Source organism: Strigops habroptila, chromosome 2 (genome assembly GCF_004027225.2).
Source record: "Strigops habroptila isolate Jane chromosome 2, bStrHab1.2.pri, whole genome shotgun sequence".
Taxonomy (NCBI): Eukaryota; Metazoa; Chordata; class Aves; order Psittaciformes; family Psittacidae; genus Strigops; species Strigops habroptila.
In genome coordinates, this window is record NC_044278.2 from 37601844 (window position 1) to 37622808 (window position 20965).

The following is a 20965-nucleotide window of genomic DNA, read 5'->3' on the forward strand; positions in this document are numbered from 1 at the left end:
GGATAAATATGTGGAGAAATTTGGCAGTTAATTTCTAAGCCACAGCTTAAACTAGAGGGAATATCCATTAGATAGGTAACTTACAGCAAAACCAATATATGTATCTCATTTTTCAAACTTTTCTTATTTGCTGTTTTCACTGATTCACCTTCAATATCTTTTCCCTTGGTGTTATAATGAGAATGTGATAATAGAGGAATTTTGGGGAATCCTACGAATTCTCTTGAAAATGCTTATTGAAGGTATCTTGTGTTTTTTTATTCTTTAATTAGAAAATAAAAGAGGGCAGTCTGTAAAATAGAGTGCCAGCTGATTTAAAGCATAACATTTAGGCAATCAACATACTCCAATCTTTGTTCTGGGACAGACACAGTAAAATACATAATCTACATGTTCAACATAATGATTTACCATTATGCTGTAATGAACAATGTAACGATTGTACAAAATGAAACAGATTTTGAGTCCATCCAGAGGAAGAAAGAGGAAGGAAGCAGGCAGAACCTCCATTGAAATGGCTGGTGTGAAACATTAAGTTTGATTTGAGATCTCAAGGTTACAAGGTGATCAAGAAGAGTGGTTGCCTAGTGGCACTAAATAAGAAGCTATTGGCAGCACCACTTAATTACAAGATTTTCCTGTAAACCATTGCTTAGACAAAAAGGAGTTACAGATATAATTTATCTGATTACCTTTAATTTCTGTCCAGTGCTTTTCCTAATCTACAGAAAGTAAGGAAAGGTGAAACATGAATCTGCAAATTGGAGCCTAGGAAAATGTGAAGCTGTGGTGTTGGTTACACTAGGATTCATTTCTACATCCTCCTATCTAAAAGTTAGGCATCAAGTTTAAGGCATTAAGCCTAGGCTCCTCCTGTAGACTGTGAAAAGTGTTTCCACATCTTGATGATCTACATTAGCTCCACTTCTCCCTGAAAATATTTTTCTCCTTCTTGAGTATTGAGGGAGCTAGACAGTCCTTTTAACCAACTGACTTTAACTTCCTGGCAACTGAAGTACACCAAGAAAATGCACACCAAGAAAATTTCCGCCCTTACAACTGACCCAAGTATTAGAACGGTTATTGCTACCATTTATTATTGTTATTGGTAATAATTAATAATATTAATTAATGCTATTAAATATGCTTCTGTACTAGCAGAAAAATAATAATACATAAGTTATTATTTATATAATAAATCTTAATTCTTATTTCTAAAAGTACTCATTTTTCAAGAAGGGAAACATGATGAATAAAATGCAGTGGAAGAAGCTTTGTAATTAATAGTCATTGCATATATGTATTTTTTCCAGATGTTCTCGTCTATACATACCTCTCTTTAATCCTACCCAAGAAACTCTGGAGCTAGAATTTGTTAACAGCAATCCTAGCAATTTTTCAATTGAGACTGATCCAAAACACCCTGTAAGTAAGATTTCTGTGCTTTCACCTAAGTGATAGAAGAGAGCCTTCTTTTCAAAACATACTGAATATTGTGGGTTCAGAATACACAACATAGTCTCAAGGATTGGAGGCATTATAAGTATGTATTCTAGAGATTTTCTAGCTTAAGAATGAAAACAGTTAAACTTGAAAAAACAATGCAAGCTGAAGTATAGGTATATTTTCCTGGTGTGCCTTGTGGAATGGTTTTGAGAAGGACTGCAGTGGTGGTTGCAAATAATATTCAGGAGATATTAGAAGGAGAAGTTGTAAATGAACCAGATGTACTAGAAGTTTCACAAGTTTCTAAGTATCAACAGAATAACCAGGTAAATATTAAGGGTAAGTAGAAAATATTTTAACAAGAATTTAAGAATATCTCATAGTCGTGTCAGTTATACCCAACTTGCAGAACCTATGAATAAGAATTTTATCAATTTAGCCACAAGCTTCAAGCAAATACCTGGAATAATTTTATTCTCCAAACTCACATTTACCCTAGGACTGAATTTTACAGAGAAAATCTTTATCCTATTATTATTAAGTAGACAATGTTTTCCTTCTCTATCACAGAAGCCCTTCCATCTTGCTGCCTAACATTTTTGTCCTTTCAAGAACTGAGAGTTATATAGATGGGCTCAGCTTTCATATTTTCGTTGAGATTGGCTAGAGTTCTAGATGGTCAAGATTCTGAAAAATATTTTTTATTGACAATTGATTGCCCGTTAATAGTACAGGTCCTATGAAGAACTCTTTGGATGTTATTAACAATTAATGCCCTTAAATGTGTCTTTTTTATGATGGGGAGATGACAAAAAAAAAGGGCAGATGCATAGAAACTGTGGTGCAAGAGATCAACACGACCTCTTACTAGGATGTGAATATAGAACCACTAATGAGAAAAAAGAAAATGAAGAAACCTGTTGCAGACAGGAAGGAAATGGCAATTGCACCTTTTCTAAACATTAGGGAGATAATACAGGAAAGACATACACCAGAGCTGGTTGGTCCTTTCCAAACCAAACTACTCTATGATTCTACGATGATTCTATTTGAGCAAACTAGTATAAGAGGGAGAGAAGAGGTATATTGTAATAAGATCCTAAAATAAAGTTAAGAAGGTAGAAAATAGACTGTATTGGGAAAATAGAGGAATGCTATAAAGCCATAATATGTGTATTTTTGGCTTTCACAAACTAAACAGCTTTCAGCCTCAAATATAGCAGTACAACAAACCAAATCTTCTTAAAAGGGGCTGTAAAGATAACAGCTAAATTGAACTGCCCTATATTTTGCATACATGGTATTGTATTAAATTAATAGCATAAAACATTACATGTTTCTTTTAGTCTGTCTTTTATGTCATGCATATTAACACATCTTCATACATTATACTAAAACTCAACAAGTGCTATTACTAATAATTTCATCAGTTGGCATTTGAATAAGAGCAAAGAAACATAATGGATACAAACTATATTAATCACCTAGGAGTATTATACATGTTATGTGTAGGTCATTGGCACAGAAGTGGACTAGATGTAATTATATACGACTTTGGCTCCTGCTGATTGTGTGTTACCTTGTCCAGGAAATTAAAAACAAAATAAATCTTCTCCTTTCAGCTTTCTTAGTTTATCACCTGAGATTTACATATAACCAATAACTACATTACATTGCTTAGGAAAAGGCACATTCAACGTTAACTGCAGTAGTTTTCTGTCTCTTTTTTTTTTTTTCTTTTTAATAGAATAAGTCCTATATATCATTTATGCTTTGAATTCTGAAATGTTCTTTGTGAATTATAGTAGTTCTTCCAGTGAAAGGATAGCTTTGGTGAATTTGTTATGAGCAACTACCTAATATTTATTTCGTCTCTCTGTCACTTTTTGAACTTGTTTCTTCCACTGCAGACCCATATTTGGAGAGGTAATGTGATTTCCTTCATAGTTTTGATGACAAAGGCAGGGGATGCCATTTAAATACTTGCTGCTTCACCTGAATATGTTGCATCCTAAGTTTAGTCCTTCCATACTGCACTGCATTCAACTTCCAGAGATTACTGCCTGTTTTTATAAACTGTAATGTGTTTCAGGTATTAGTTTATATTAATGCCTGTTTCAATGTCTTTGTGATGTGTGTGGAAGCGTTTTCCCATCTTAATTATTCAAGTTTCTGCTCTCTTTCAAGCAAATAATGCTTTCTTATCAGCAGAAAATTTCTGATTTTAGTGATGCTCAGATGAAATGCAACAATAACGAGCAAATTATTAAAACAGTGGATTGATGATGGGGTTGTCCAATTAAGATAGGTAATGTTTGAAGAGAATGAGTAATTTTAGAATTCTGCATATTCTAAATCTAATTCTAATTTTACTATTTCATATAATTATCCATATTTGGTTTTATGTCATCTAAGATGCAGAACTTGAAGATATTGGGCTGTCAGTCAGAAATTATCTCAAATGATTTCATCAGTCACTGAGTTATGTTAGATAAACAAGATTCTCCAGATATAAGAGAACATGTTATCTTTCCTAGAGATTAGCTGCCTAAATATTAACTAAAATTTTGACTAATATATCAGAATATAAACAAATTTGAATATTGTATTTATCATAGTTGCATGTGTGTGGAAGTTTGTTGCAGTTTGAGTTTGCAACAGAAGGCATTACTGAAATACCACAAGGGATTATTTTCTATAGATCAGACTCAACTTCAAGTACTGACATCATTAATAATAGGCTTTCCTGAGGTCCAGTTGAATTATGCTGAAGTATTCTTGAACTTCTGGGTGCTTAATGAAGTCTAAATGGAATTCAAAGGCTTTAAATCTCTTGGCAGTTTTATCTGTATTAAAAGCAGCTCCATTAACTTCTTTGTAAAGTGATGAAAATGAAAAAAGTATTCATTTCTTATTAGTGGCTTTGCAATTGTAACCTAAACCAGCTTTAAATGAAATATACCATCCTGGTTTTCTTTCAAGAATTTGAAGTTTTCAAGGATTTCCTTTAATGTGAGTTGGATTTCCATAATATTTCTTTATTTACTTACTTATTAGCAAGCTATGCCTAATTTTTTTTCCCTTCTTGTCAGCCTTACGCTGTATGGGTTAACTTAACATCCTTGTAAATTCTGTCAAATTCTCCAGAAGTTGGAATAGAAGTGAACTCCCATAAATTTACTTCAAAATTCCTCCCTTGTCTTTCATTAGTATAGTGGGCAATATGAGTTTCTAGGAGAACAGTCATCACAATGCTGAGTTCTGTGTTTTTTTCCTAACCACAGCTTGCTTTATCTCTAGAAGAGACGGATTCATGTTCAGTATTTAACAGATGAAAATTGTCAATCATCAGTAATGCTATGTTCCCCAACTTATTTCTTTCCCGCTATATAAATACATGGACAGATTTCACATGTATGTGTATTATATTTATATGCACATATATTTATGATGCAACTTAAATGTACAAAAAACTTACAAATAGGATCATCTACATTGCCAGAAAAACATGCTTTCACTGTAAGTCTTCAGTTTGCTATTCTCCTGGTTATAAGCTAGCTATAAATTAGCCTAAACCTTTTTCTCGAAGCTGTATTCCATCCTGATTAGCTATAAACTATAATTTTTATTGAGGAAAAATAAATTAAGAAGGGCTGGCAGAGAGGAGTGCAATCTCAAAGTCTCTGTGTAGAAGCTTTATTATTTTTATAATGACCATGAGTAATCACTTTTTGTACAGAGTAGAGAATAAACTTCTAAATTTCATGGAAAACTTTCCTCTTTTTTTGGATTTGTGACAGGAATAAGGCATGTGTAGTTGCTCAGTCTTCTCCAGACTCAGTTTCTGTATTTGAACAGTTATATCTGATAGTTTACGAAAAGCAATGATACCAGTTTCGTTACACATGAGTATCTTAGAAGACACTTGATTATGTAAAGTAAAAAGAAAGGCAGGGGATAGGTTACGTCCTGTTAATGTTATTGAATGATTGTGGCAAAGTATGACCTTCTTTAAACATGTTCTTAGTGCTATTTCTCAATTCTATTTTTAAAAGCAATTTATTCTTTGATTTTCAGTAGAAAATAAGTTATATTTTTTACCCAGCTTTTTATTTAAAAATAAATAATTTTCTGGATATGGTAGAAGATCATACTGTGTAATAGAAAATGTTTAATTCAGATCTATAATGTAAAAAATAAAACTCCTTTCTGCTTTCAGACTAGGCAGTCTGCTTGATTATCATAACTCCATACTGACTATTTAGATTCATTATGGCAGTGCATTTTCTGTGTAATGATAATCCAAGTAATGCTTATTGAAAATGGATTTCCAGTCAGTTTTCATCTTTATGGGAGGATTATTATTCCAAAGAATGTAGATCTTCTAGTGAAATTGCTAAAAATTTAAAAACTGTAGTTTTACTTTAATCATGTGTTCAGACAACTGCTTTTTCATTTCCTTCAAAAGTATTTGGGAGGGGGCAATCATTAAGGTTCTTTCTCCATTTGTAAGTCTTCATTTGATAAATGGGCTGACCGTTTGGACAGAGTAAGTAGAAACTAGGCTGCAAATGAAAGTACAAAATCTCAAAAAAGGTCTCTGGATACTGAGCATGCTCAGAAACTCACTGAGAAATGAGCTGTTCAGGCTCATTTTAGATGATGAACAGCTAAATGAACTCTGGGCAGTGGGGCAGATGGGGATGGAGGTGGTTTGTGGGAGGTGACTCTCTCTCAGGTCTGTTATTCTGGTTAATACAGAAGCCTTGCAAAGGTGGGAAGTGTGGGATGGTGGCAGCTGACTGCTGGTGGCAAATATGCCTTTGAGGTATCACTCACCTAGGGAACATATGAGACTGCGAAGTGTGGGTGATGCAACAGTGCTGTGCTCCCTGTATGGGAGGTACAAGTGCTCTAACAGCCACTTGGGAGTGGGCCCTAAGCAGCGAGCTACATGCTCTATGTGTGAGACCCACCTACTTGCCCTTCCAGAAATGTTTTTATCATGCAGTGGAAACTGCAAAATAAAATTTTTAAAGTTTGAAAAAATACAGTTCCACCCCCCTGTAATAGACAAGGCAGCTAATGTCTTCAAACCAATAAACTGTTACGGCAATATTTTGACAAATTGTTTTAAAACTTTCCCCCCTCAAAAAGCAAAAATAACATTTCAAGTTCTGTGCATAAGTTGACCACATATGAGCTTTGTCCTCTCTTCTGCTCAGTGTAACTCTCAATGCCATCAGTAGGAATATCTGTTATTCAAGGTACACTAGCATCTTAGTCCGTAATCATGCTGGTATCCTGTAGACACACCCAGAAGATGACTGTAAGGACCAGGACACCTGTGGCCTTTGCCCAGGTCCGGCTCTGAGATGGCAGGGAACGCTACGGAGCGGAGAGGAAAAGCAACATAAGCCTCATCAGGGACTTCTGCCCTGAGCTGGAAGTGGACGCCTCTGTCCCTACTCCACTCTCTGGGGCCTCCAGTTTGTTCTCAGCACTGGGTCCTGCTGCTGCAGAGGGATCCCATACCTATCATCATCATGGCTCTGCTTGCTGTTTCTGGGTGTGATGGGACAGGGCTACAGGTGAAGGTCCCTGCCTTGGTGTTCCATAAGCTCAAGCCTTCTTTAGTTCTGAGCCACGTACCATATTAGAGCAAAGGCAACTAAACCCCCAGAGTCGAAAGAGGTCACAGGGCTTGGTGCAGTCAAGCATCTTTCAACTATTAAATGTAGTAAACAAAACCAAATGTTTTAATAACTCCTGTTCACTGCCTGTTAGCAGCCTGTTCTTCCAGGGCTGACATTTCCTTTATAAAAGGGCTTGTCAGTGCCAGCTGTTGTAGGGTGTTGTTTTGACCTTTATTAGTTGCAAATTATATTAATTTTATAAAATACAGCTCGAGTGTCCATAATTCCAATCAATCTTCTTACATGCAAACATTATTTAAACATGTGTGATATTAAAAGCCTAGTACTTTTTTCTTTAATTAAAACAGACATGTAATTGTGTAGTCACTGATAGTAGCAAATAATTCTCCCAATGCATTGGCATTTTTATTATTTGTATTTCTATTCTTTCATTGTTTATCTAGTTCTTAAAACTTTTATGACTCCATTGTAGTCAGATATTTTACTTTTCCCTGTGCAATTGAGATTCAAGCAGTATACTTCACATGAAGAGAAACCTAGCAACATCATTTATAATGTTAGTTTAGATAAAGGTAAGCAGAAGAGGGACACAACACTACTTTAGTAAAACGTGCCATGTATTTCCCTTAGAAGCCAATTCATGTCTTTGGAGGTCAATGTGATAACCTTTTAGTGTCATCAGTATGATCAGACACCAAAGTCATGTTTGAATGGAATTTGTGTGAGCCACTGTCCATGTCCTTGGAGCAATCTGTAGCACCAGCTCTGCAGTTTCTGGAGAATGAACGTGCAGTGACTGCAACTAGGATCATTTACTGCAGTACGCTTGCGGCCTTAGCAGCCTGTGCTTGCTGTGAGGAGAGAATGTACCTGGTGGAACACATTAATCACATAAACATCAACACTGTTGATACAAAGCACACACACACACAAAGAAATCTATTTGTTTGCCCACTCTTTCCTTTGCTTCTTTCTTGTGTTTGCACAGGTGATTGTTGCTCCTTGTTCCACCACTGAAGTACCTGTGCAATTCTGTCCGTCTGCCCTTGGAAGAGGCAATCACAAGGCATCAATAACCTTCAGTTGTTCACAGGTATGATACTGTGTTTGCTTCCCACAACACCTGGAATTCAGATTAGATAATATTTTAATAGGCAAGTAAGTAAGTAAGTAAATTTCAACTTCACCTTCAGTCTGTAGGTGAAGTTGAAATTTAATGGATGGATGCATAGTGGAAGAGAAATACAAAGATGTTCAAAAGTTATAATTTGTTTTAACCTTATTTTAGCGCAGAAGTTATTCTATTTACAATATTAAAACATGATATAATGGCCTAGGAGTTAGAATAAGTAATGAATAATTTTATCTTTTTTGGTAATTAGTTTTGCTCTTTTTAACAGCAGAAGACTGTCTCTTCTTAGCATTGTCACCTCTAAAATTCAATTTCTTTATGTTTTTCCCACTCCCCAATAAAATTAATCTGATTCTTTTTTTATTTGATCTGAATTTTGGAAGGTAGTGCACTTGAAAAAGTGAATTCTTCCTTTCAGTTTGTTTGAAAATGTTTTTTTACTTTGAGCATTTTAGAATTGTTGACAATTTCATCTCTGAGTTTTCTTTATTTTAAATGAGAAAAAAATAAAGAAGCAGGAGTCATCAACATGACCTACTAACTGATTAAAAATTGCAACTGGAAACAAAAATAAAACCTGATAATATGGTGTAAATTATAATATTTTATCACATGAACTGTGGTTGAATGAAGTATTTGCTTTCTGTGTAGTTTCCTATTTGTATTATTTTTGGACTTTCAGATATCCTAATAGACTGCTGACCTGTAAAATACTCCAGTTAAGTGCTACCAGGAGTTTTCAGTAATGTTATAAGTAATACTGCAAAAACAAATATTATTTTATACAAAAAAAATTAGTGAAATAAGTGATGTGGCCTTTTTTTCTTGATAAAGTATGTTGAACAGACAGGTTATTTGTAGGTGGTGTTAGCACAGCATTCATTTTCAGGATCTTTCTTTTGAAATATTTATTAAGGATAAAACCAAGGAGACAGTAATTGTCATATGAATAGTATATATCCAAGACCAGTTCAAGAGGACAGAATTTCCTTATCTTTTCTGGATTCTAATGGTACATAGAAATCTTATTTTTTAAAAAAGGAAAAAGAAATACTTCACCAAATACAGAAGTAATGAAACAATACAACAATTCATTTTAAAACTTTCAGGAACAAAATGAGCCCTGCCTCCTGAATCTTGTCATCCAATGCATCATCCTTTCAAGTAATGGCAAATCTCCAACTTTTTATCTGCAGTGAACTTTAGTCAATATGCCATCCTTCTAGCTGCTTTTTCCAGATCTTTTTAACCATTTCAATATATTGGTTTAATATCTGTAATTTCTTGGTGCTCTTTTTATGCCTGAATCTTGAGAATTCTGTAAATTTTTATTCCTTTTCACTGCTAGTCTTTAGTAAATTAATCACAGACTATTTTAGTTTGCTAATTGTTATACTGATAGCTGACAATGAATATTTACCTAGATACAACTGCCCTTTTTAATGAAGACTTGAAGAAGCTTCTCATCAGTGGTGGATGCCTCAAGCAACTTTGAATGTAACCCCCCTCCCCTGACATTGATTTTCCTCCCTTGATTTCTCTGATTAAATATATCTGAATGGACACTTAAGCCATCTGATAGCTGAATAGCTGACTAATCTGAAATCAGTTAATGACAGTACTTACAGGATAAACCTTAACTACTGATTGTGCTGCTTTGCTGAACTGAGAGAAACTGTTCTGTTCTATTACCTGCTTCATTTGTTTTTGGTTTGAAGCTGTATTAAGAGCTCTTCACAAAGTGAGTCTGAGTTTAGCTCTAATCATTGTGAAAATCTGAAATTAAGTTTGTTGGGACAGCACAACTGAAAGGTCAGTTTTAACATAATCCACACCCAGACTTCTAACATATCTATATTATCCTATTCTTTTACCACTTTGCTAGCATCCAGGTATAATGTAGAGCATTTAACAGAAGTAATACTAGAGAGAAAATGAACCCAATATTAGATCCTATCTTGTATTATTTTCCCAATGATCCTGTTTTTTCAATATCTTTTCCTCTTGATTTCTTGCACTGAGCATACATGGTCTTGAGCTCCATCACAGAGTGGGTCAACGAGGAACAGTAACTGCAGGTCAGACAAGGCAGACCTGTCCTATAATCGGTATAATTTTTTGGTGGTCTTGTTTTATATTCTAGACCAACCACTAATTTTGTTTGGCTCCTTTAGCTGTTCAGTTTGACAAAGTTTCAGCGTGTTGTTTTAAAGGTGCTCAGCACTTGAAACAATGGGGATCGAAATGGCTCTGCTTGTTAAACACAAAAAATCAGTGGAAACTACAGTCTCTAGCTTTTGTAGACCATGAGCCTGGGCCTTCAGCAACAAAGCTCTTTACAGCTCTTTGATCTTTACAGCTCATCTGTACAAAATATGAACATGTTCAGTCCTCCCACCCCTACACTGCCCCTACGTGTGAAATTACTTGCTATGAGCAAGGTGGTTTACACAAATTTACAGAGGGTTTGGAAAGCATTGTTAGACTAATATTGCTTCATAACTTCTGTATTAAGAGATTTGCAGAAATGCATATATACATATATATTGTTGCTGTGTGTGTAAGCAAGCACAAAGTAACAATGACAGGCCAGTTTAACCTCTAATAGCTTGACACATCCAGCTTTCTGAAAACATGATCTTCTGGCATGCTCATGCCTGCGTTCCAGTCCTTCAAAATAAACCTGCAAAGTATGCTCAGCCTATTTTTACATTTAACTTCTTGAGTCCAATGGGGCAAGGAAGAGCATGAGTCAGGAACGTAAATGCTATGGCATGCTGGCTTGGCAACTGCTGAGCAGTTTCTTGTTGACTATGACCAACAAAGGGGCTTCACCAAGGAGTTAGTCCTCTGTTGCTTCAAAGGCTGTACAGTGGCAGCATTCACTTTCCTGTTAGAATTTGAATAGTGAGTGGTGCTAGCTTCCTACTCATGAATTTGTAACAATAAACAGGCTATAGGCCATGTTTAAGTCAACAATGAAGTAAAATGTAATTTCAAAGGGAAGTAGTTTTCAATTTTTACTAGACTGAGAAATGCAGAACTCCCTGCAAACCAGGTGGTATAAATCACTGTCTAAATCCTAAACAAAACATAGGCCCTGTTTTTATATTCTGACTTTTAGTATTGGGTAGTCTCTTCTCTACATCAGTATATAAACAGGTTTTCCTCTTTTTTTTTTTTTTAATTTTTTTTTTAAACCTGTAGCCTTGGATGACTTTTACCAAAAAATTTTATTCAGTAAGACTAAAATGTCTTTTTTTCTTGTTGGATTGAATGTTTCTCTATAATATGATAATAAAGGCATGCAATTTTGCTGTCCAAAGCTATTTTCTGAAGACGTATGATGTGACATTTTATTTATCCCTGTTTATGCTGAGAAGTCTCAATATATTAGTCACTTTTTACTTTAAGTATTTCCAGATTTGTTGTTAGATTTTTGAACCCTGTCTATCACAGATTTTCCCTAATTATTTCAGACAGGCTATGCAGAAGTAAATGCAATATTTCAGATAATGGAAGTAGTGGTTTGAGCTTATTTATTGCTTTCTATTCTGTTTATGATGTATACCTTTTTCAGTTATAATGAACAAAACAGGTCAAAGGGTCACTTTTTGAGCAGTTTGTAATGTGTCAGATTTTAGTCAGTTATTATTTAAAGGCAGTCACGTGAATGCACAAATTAAATATTTTCCTTAAAATAATGATATTACCTGTATATTTACCATTCACCTTTGCTGCTCATTCAGCTTTAAAGGTTCCATAATGAGTGGCATTATTAACGTCACTCTTTATAATCTTAAAAGAGTAAGCGTAAGGCAGGCAACTCCTTACTCTCATGCTGGAAAAAATGATCAAAATAAACACATCAATTGAATTATGTTTACCTTTTTTTCTGCTCTGTCGTGATACTCCATATCTGCTAGTTCTTTTCAATACTATTGATTCTTCTGCACATAATGGTTAATGTTCTTTATTATCTTTGGAGTAACAATTTTAGCTTTTTGTACGATTCTCTGCTGTCCAATCAAAGAATTATTTTTCTTATTCCTTTTTCTTCTGAAAAGAACTTCTCACTTCATCTGCTTTCACGTTCTAATATACGTGCTTTGAATTGCCCTCTTACAACCACCTACATCTTTCCATTCACTACACTGGAAGCTCTGAGTAGCTTGGAAGTTAAATAGTCTGTGCTCAGAGTAGCCCAAAAGTTAAATGCAAAGAGGAGATAGGAACATTTCCCAGAATGTGATAGCAATACTTAAGAGTAACATAACAGCTTGCAGGAAGAAGAAAGCAAGCAAGCAAGCATTTAACATCAGTTCACTTTCAACAGAAGAGAGACATAGAACACTAGAAGGAAGAAGTAGGCAAAATGCCTGAAAATATACAGATCTGACTCATCAAACAGTGAATAATGACATGTTTCATCTACAGCTTACAGAGTGGATATTTAACCTTTCGGGGACTGGTCTTCCTCCTCAGCTCATGGAACCAACCAGCATAAGTGCATGCATGGGCCAGCGTTCTTCTGCCATGATATCCTTCAAAAATCCAACTCCTGAAAACGTGGTGGTGGATGTCATGCTGACAGGTACACAGGTTTGGATTATTTTGGGGTGGGGGAAGGAACTTAAGCTCCTTGGGTTGCATTAGAAGTGTGAGTGGGATGTGATTACCTTTGCCTCATTCCGTTTCCCGGCAATGGAGATACTGTGTATCATTCACATCTTCCCTGAAAAGCTCTATTAGACAGTGCTGTGTGAGGTAAGAAATAACACAACCCTTTAAAAACTGTTCATAGTAGAACTCTTAGGTCAAACAGCCTCATGTCTACAGGAAGCTGGTTATTGGCCGTGGACTGCACTATCGCATTTAGGCAGTAGGGGTCTCCCGGGTGTGTTTTGGGAGCTGTATGTCTAAGCCAAATAGCTAATGTGTTGTTTTGGTTTTGTTCCTCGGTTATTTTCCAAAATATTTTATCTTATTTTGTCACCTAAAGGAGTTATTAAGGGCAAAACACTTGAGTTTTTTCAGATTGACTTTCCAGGGAAGTATGTTTCAGCAATATTTTCAAACATCCTTTAAAAAATAAGATCCAGAATTATCAAAGATCGCCAAGTCATTGCCCATACTGAGATCTCACAGATGCTGTAGAACTCAAGTCTGAAGCCCCAGATTCTCCTTGATGACTCTCCTTGATGAGATTTACTCAGTGAAAGAATAAATTTCACTCTGAATGAAGCACAGAGCTATAGAAGGTTCTATGAATCTCCACCTAGTTCAACATAACATGTAGTATTAGAAAACAGCTGCCAAAGCATTTCCTGGCACCTATATATAGAAAAAATTGAAGATAAACCTTCCAGCGGCCCCTGACATAGACTTCATAGATGGAGAAACATAAGAGAATAGCAAATTCAAACCTGTGCAAAGGTAAGTTTTAAGTCAGGTTTACACACTCATGCTATGATTTGGGGTTTCTGGCACATAGAATAAGTGAAGAAAGGTGACTTTTAAAAAACTGAGATTCATATTAATTTGTTGAATGGAACTCATGCTTTTTAATTACACGTTCTGAGATATGAATGAGAAACACAGAAATACAGCTTTAGCTGCATATAGAGTTAATATATGAGGGATTTTGCTGATTCTTTTACCTAAATGGTGTCTGGTCAAGCGTATTTTGTTCTCATGACTGAATTCTCTATACTTTTGCTAACCACGTACTTTAGTACAGTTTCTCATGTGTAACTGCTGAAGTATTTTCATTCTCAACTATCACAAAATAGAGTTCCATTTGTAAATGATCAGATCACTTCTGAGTTTCTGTTGATGTTCTCTTGTGGACAACAATGAAGGAAGCAGCAGTTTGCAGTAGATCCACTGTTTACACACTAAGTAAATCATGGCCAGGATCTTGGGGACAGTGCCAGCTTTCACCTGCTGAACAGGGGACCTGGCAGAGAGCAGAACAGAGTCATGTCCAGCACATACAGAAGGCTCAAAAGTGCTGTTCAGATTAGAGATGGGAGCATAAATGTCATCGGCATCCTAGGTTCTTCACTGGGAAGGCAATGTTGACAAAATACCAGTTTCTTCCTTTGCAGTCTTGGATCTGCTTGGTGTTATTATTATGTTTACATAAGGGTCTGTTGCTACACTTACTTTCTTATTGGTTGCCAGGTTTAGTTCCACAATGACCTCTTCATTTTGTTAGGTCTTTACCACACATTGTATAATTTCTTTAGAAGAATACCACAAAATTATTCATCACTAAGCTGAAGCTGAAAAACAGATAAGGCAACAGTTGGCACTTTGGCTATGTGCTGTTATGGCTAAAATAGCTCAAGACCAAGCAAAGTGTAACAAATTCCTGATGCTTTGCACTGTTAATATAAGGCCCCATGGCCTGTTACTAGCAGTGGCAATAACATATTCCCTGTACTACACCTAGATGGAAGGAAGAAGAGGTAACAAAGGCGAATGTAAAAGTACTATGAGCATATTTATCAAAAAGATTAGGAAAGCCAAAACCCATCAGGTGAGAAAAGTAACAGTGAAAGTATGGTCTCTCAAGAAGGGGTTTTAAAGGTAGTTGTTTAAAGTTGTTGTTTAAAGAAGCTTAGGGAAAACGCAGATAGTTCCATTGATGGATTGGGGAATCAGCTAGTTAGACAATGCAGAAAAGGCTGAAGTGCACAGTGCTGTTTTTTGCCGCAGTCTTTGCAAGTAAAACTTGAATGAATTGCACATCATCTTGCAATCCATTTCAGAGCACATGAAGGTCAAGAAGGTAATCAGAAGTAATCAAATAGATTTGTTAAGTGCAAATTATATTGACTAATGTCATTGTCTTCTATATGGAAATCAGTGATTATGCAAATAAGGGAGGAGTAGTGGATGTAATATACTATGATTTAGCAAGACTTTTGTCATTGTTTCCTCTTGTATTTTTGTTTGGAAGCTGAGGAAGTGTAAGCTTGATGAGCAGACTGCTGAGTGGGTTGAAAACTCGACTGAACTATTGGTCTTAAATGATAGTGATCAACATCTCGACAGTCAATTGCTGGCTCATAATGAGTGTAGTGCCCTAGGGGTCAGCACTGGGGCCCATGTTATTCAAGACCTTCATTAACGACATGCATTATGAGAGAGAGTGAAATGTAAATTAGAGGAAGTGGCTGACATGAACAGTAGATCTTCAGTCCAGAGGTGCTTTGATAAATTGTTAGTATACCTCTTTTTTTGAAGTGCTCTTTTTCATCAACTCATCATTCCTGGAGCAGCTGAAGATACAGCAGACTTCACATTGTTAGTAATGCAATTTCTTTCTAAAATGTTAAATCTTTATATTTTCCCCTCATTCCATCTACCCTTTCTGTTTGTCTTAGTTTAGACGCTTACAGAAGCACTGTGAATTATTTTACCAAGAAATAACTGATTATATAATCTCTTGAACTGTAGGTGTGTATTACATGTGTGCTATGAAGGTCCCCATTGCTTCTCATGGAGTGCAGCATGCTTTATTCTAGTGTAAAGTGCAAGCTGGTATTCTGATTTGCACAAGAGCAATTGTAGGAAGCAAACTGCTCGGCTTTTTGAGCACAAATCTAGTGCTGGATAGCGCAGTTTAGTATGCTAATACTAAAGCTAATCTAATGTGCTATTCACAGAAAAAAAAAAAAAAAAGACTTATCCACAATGCAATTTCCTAATAAATTATTTATAAAGCGTAAATATTGGTACTAAACCCTAATAAATTGTGATGTTCTAAGAAACATTAGCAGAACACATGTTGTTTAAGTATTTTAGTGAGAACATAATCATCTTTGCAACTATAGAACATTAACTTGTCCCAGGGATATTTTCAGTAATAAAGACAGTGCAGAGGCAACTGGCTTAGGCAGTGAAAGACTGATGTTGGGTTTTATGCATCAGAAGTTGTCAGTTTTCATTTTTCTTTACACATCAGTAGACTTGACATGATGATGATCTAATGTTTCTGTGATCTGTGGAATTATAAAAAGTTTTATTTGAGAAAAATTATTTTTGTACTGTGATCTTTAAGGAAGTAAAACCATACTTGTCCTTTAAAAGCTGTCTTGAATTTATTAATCAGTTTAATATTTAATGTTACTTTTCTAATTAGTTGCTGCTGGTGACCTGTAAATGTTTGCTTGTTTTTAATCACAATGAGATAGTTGAATTACGCATTCAAGCTGTCTTTAGAGATGTTCATACATGGTATGATTTGCTCTCTGTTGGAATATTTACTGTAATTCCTATTTCCTTCTTCCCAGAGGGAGAGGAATCTAGTCTTATAAGCAAAGTCAAGGATGCACAACTTCAGCTTAATATTTCTGGCCCTTATATATGCTGGGAAATAATTTCCATAAAGGCTTATATATTTAGTTGAATTTTCATGTTCTCAAGACATAGGTTACCTTGGAAGGAAGCAGATAGTATTTTAATATACTAACTTCGATATTTTATATACCACAGTGATGCAGATATGTTAGCCCAGTGAATAGTAAAAGCTAATTAACTTGGGGGTTTGCAACGTTAGGAATGAATTTGCCATCCCACAAGACTAATCAGGCTGGTGAGAAAGTTATCCTAGTATGAATACATTACTCGTAGTACACTTCCTTTCCTACCAAGAACTGAACTTTGGTAGTTCTGAACTTGCTTTTCCCACAAATATCTTTTTTTTTTTTTTTTCCTGTTGCTACTGTTCTTTGCTTGTTTGTTTTCCTCTGTTTATTTTGCTTGTATCAGTTTGAGGTGCCCAAACCTGAATGTTATTTCATGACCATTTATTGTCCTAACTTATGGAGAAGACTGGATCTCTAATCCATGTTGTGATGATCTATGCTTTAATGTGTTTTGACCTGAGGAGCATATTTTTGTCCTAGGAGCTCTCATAGCAGTGCAAGAAGACACTCAGAAAAGTAAAAGCTAATTAAGAATGACTGTAATATTACTTCAGGCATAACAGTAGTAACCTTCTATCTGAATTAGTTAAACACAAGTATTTTAGTCTGAAATCATAGAATCATAGAATGATAGAATGGTTTGGGTTGGAAAGGATCTTAAGATCATCTAGTTCCAGCCTCCCTGCCATGGGCAGAGGTGCCTCACCCTAGACCATGTTGCCCAAGGCTCTGTCCAGCCTGGCCTTGAACACTCCCAGGGACGGAGCATTTACTTCTTTGGGCAACCTGTTCCAGTGCCTCACCACCCCCACAGTGAAGAACTTCTTCATTATACCTAACCTGAACTTCCCCTGTTTAAGTTTAAACCTGTTACCCCCTCTCCTATTGCTTACAGTCCCAGATAAGAGTCCCTCTGCTGCATCTTTTTAGGCCTCCTTCAGATATTGGAAGGCTGCTATGAGGTCTCCACGCAGCCTTGTCTTCTCCAGGCTGAACAGCCCCAGTTTTCTCAGCTGTCTTCATACAGGAGGTGCTTAAGCCCCCTTATCATCCTTGTAGTCTTAATTTATTCCTTAAAGAGTGACAGCCTAGTCATTCTTAAAACCTGTTTTTTTCCTGAAAAACGTTAATCCAAAAAGTAGAATTGTTCCTGTCAGCAGGTAACTTAACTTCACAGAAGTTTTTGAATCGATCTCCAAGAACAGGACTTAAACCTGTAGTTTTAGTAATATAAAACCCAAGCTACTACAATTTTGAAACCTCTTAGCTGATATTTTATCATTAAAGCAAGTTAGTGGAATGCCTTCCTTTATTTAGTCTTGCACTGGACTCATGGCGTTATTACTGGTGTTATTGGAGGCCAGCGAGAGGGTGGATTGGGGAAATTGTCAGAAAGTACAAGTCAGGAGATAGAGAGAATGAAATGTTAGATTGATCTTGATCTTTACAAATTTTCAGACCATGTGCCTCTTCTTAAGAGAATTAGAAGTGGCAATAACGAAAATAGGGCATCTTGATTAAAGTGTACAAGTAATAAACATCAACATTTATAGATTTTCCTAATACTTTAAAGAAGATTACAGAAGTTTTCTGTATCTTGTTTTCAAGTAACATTTGATAGACAGTTTCTGCCCTAGATAATTGTGAAATTATGTTTAGAATTGCATAGTTTAGGAATTAAAATAGAAATTAATTGGGAATTGTCATATTTGGACCATTTCTGAAGCTGCCATTTGCATTTCTGAAGGTTTGTCAAACCCAAGAGCATTATTCCTCAAACATGTTTCTTTCTGTGAATTTTGACTGATACAGTAGCACAAACAGTCCTTTATTTTAGATAATTATAGAGCAAGTAAAACTACTCACCATCTGTTAATTTGTGATGCACAGATGAAATCTTGAACCTCCTAAAACTTGGTGTTTTCTTATTGATTTTGATAGCAATAAATTTTCTTCCCAGGACTTAGATATATATCTGTGGCTTAAATCTGCAGCTCTTTTTCACATAAGCCTTCATAGCTATACTAAGAATATTCATGGGAGTAATGTTTATTTAACAGCAGGTCATTTTCTCCAATATGAGCCAATGATCAAAGCTGCAGAGTATGCAAACACTTGTTACAGATTGTTTAAAAACCACTTGTACTATTTTGGCAGTTTCAAGCTGAATGTTACTGCTCTTCTGTAAATACCACTATATAATATTGCTACTAAGGTTTTATGGAAGCAACTAAACCAATATAGGTAATTGGTACTACTGAAATCTCCAGCATAAACCAGACCCCACAGAATTTACCTGTATAAGAATTGTCCCTGACTATTAGCGGTTTGTTAATACCTGTCATGCTTTATTTTGGTTGACATGGATAATTTGATTTCATGTTTTCAATGGGCCAAATGTATTTTGATGTTTGTGGAAAAACATGTGATTGTTTTTTAGAGGATATTCACTTCAAAGTTTGAGGGGAAATGGTCAAATAAAAGATTAAACTACAGTAGTGATTAGAAATTGGATAGGGAAAGTAAATTGGTTTCTCTCTGAAATCCAATGTTACCTGGGTTATCAAAACTGATATGTGTGGCAATGGACAAGATTGCTTTTGGTAAGGTTGTGTGCACAGTTGTATTGAAATAGCTGTCTTATATTGTTGATTGTTAAAACTTACCTTATTTCCAAGATAAGGTTGCATGCACTGTAGCTTTGCCTTGTCTTTTTCCATACAAAGATTTCCAAAATAGGAATGCCTCTTGTTAAGAAGCTAAGAAGCTGTTTTATGAGGGAAATTGTTCAATCAGTTTTTGACTTCAAAATCAGTTTCCCTGAATCACTTTTTTTTTAGATCAAGAGCAGTCCAGTTGTCATCTCAGTGCATCTGTCCTACCCAAGTCCACCAGTAAGGAATCCGTTTTCCATCTTCTGTTTAAACAACCACAAGGTATGTAATTTCTTGAGTTCTGCTTTGAAGTTTTTACGTGGTGCTTTCTTTTATGGTCCTGAAATCTAGAGTGTATAAAATCTGGTGTTTTGATGAGTACAACTCATCAGTTGATGAGTTGTGGAAATCAGTTGATTTCTTGTGGAAATGAGAATTAGCCCCATATCAGTGATGTTTATTTGTTTTACTTAGAATAAAGAATAAAGTAAGTAATAATCAGAGATACATGCAGTAAAATTAAAGGGTGAATAAGCCCATATAGTGGTGCAGTCTTGATGTATTCCTAGGAAAGTCTTTGAATTAAGACATTAGATCCAAATATATATAGTTGTATTTTAGGGCTGTCAAGATGAGCAACACCACTATAAAGAATCTTATGAAATACTAGGTAGAAAAGCATTAACTGTTACAATTCTTAATTATATTTAAATTGTGAAGCTTCTTAAAATTATGTGTGATCATCCGTTTCATGTTAATATAGATATTAGAATAAGCCGTATCATTTCCCTTGAAGAAATAGTATCTGCCTCAATGAAAGACCTGAGTTAGTTCGGAAAATGAGGGTTACTTGTTTTCAATTTAATTCAAAAATTCACCGTTCACTGTGATTTTCTTGAAGATGTACTTGCCAAAACATTTCGTGAAGAATGTTGCAGACCTTGCTGTTCCCAGCAAGGAACTGTTTCTGCTTTCTCTTCTTGAAACTTACTATGCCTGAACTATATTTTTGGTTGATATAGAAAGAAGAATTTAGGAGAAAAAGATGATGTAAGAATTTATCTGAATATCATACTATTTTCTTTATGTACATTTTACACTGGCAGATATAAAAGTTGTAACTGTTGTCATGAGGTGGTTTGTTTTTTTTTTTCACAGAAGCAGTGAGAAACTGCTCATTCATATTCATAGTAAAACTGACAGAGTAATCACTTGACCAAAATATTAGAGCAGCAAAGCAGTCTTTATTAATTGTACTTTCCACTATTTATTCTTTCATATCTTAAATATTTTTATGATGCAAATCTTTTGCTCTAAGGATTCTGAAGCCTAATCTCCCTTGTCAGGAGGCCATAAGACTGGTGAATGCATGCCTTTTTTTGCACATGGTCTCACTCATAAGTCAGAGACAGTGGAATCATGTTAAGAATAATTTTTATGGAGAGACTCTGTACTTCTTTTTTCTTACACATGACAGTAGATGAAGTGTGGATTAATGCAGGTGTTGCTGCTTTATCACTATTCCCTGTAATGAAGAAAGAATACTTTGAAAATGTGTTTGAACCAAATATTATTCTTAGGAGAGTTGCTGGAATATAATTACCAGATCTTTTTATGAGCAACATTTATGCTGGTGGA

General features: G+C 35.4%; 1 protein-coding gene across 1 annotated transcript in view; it reads left to right on the forward strand.

Moving 5' to 3' along the window:
- CFAP47 (cilia and flagella associated protein 47) overlaps window positions 1-20965 on the forward strand; it is a 295005-nt gene that overhangs the window by 212066 nt on the left and 61974 nt on the right. Inside the window, exons 55-58 of the mRNA XM_030477406.1 lie at window positions 1314-1425; window positions 8092-8196; window positions 12673-12829; window positions 19514-19609. Coding sequence (XP_030333266.1) covers window positions 1314-1425; window positions 8092-8196; window positions 12673-12829; window positions 19514-19609 — 470 coding nt within the window. The remainder of the gene's footprint in view (window positions 1-1313; window positions 1426-8091; window positions 8197-12672; window positions 12830-19513; window positions 19610-20965) is intronic.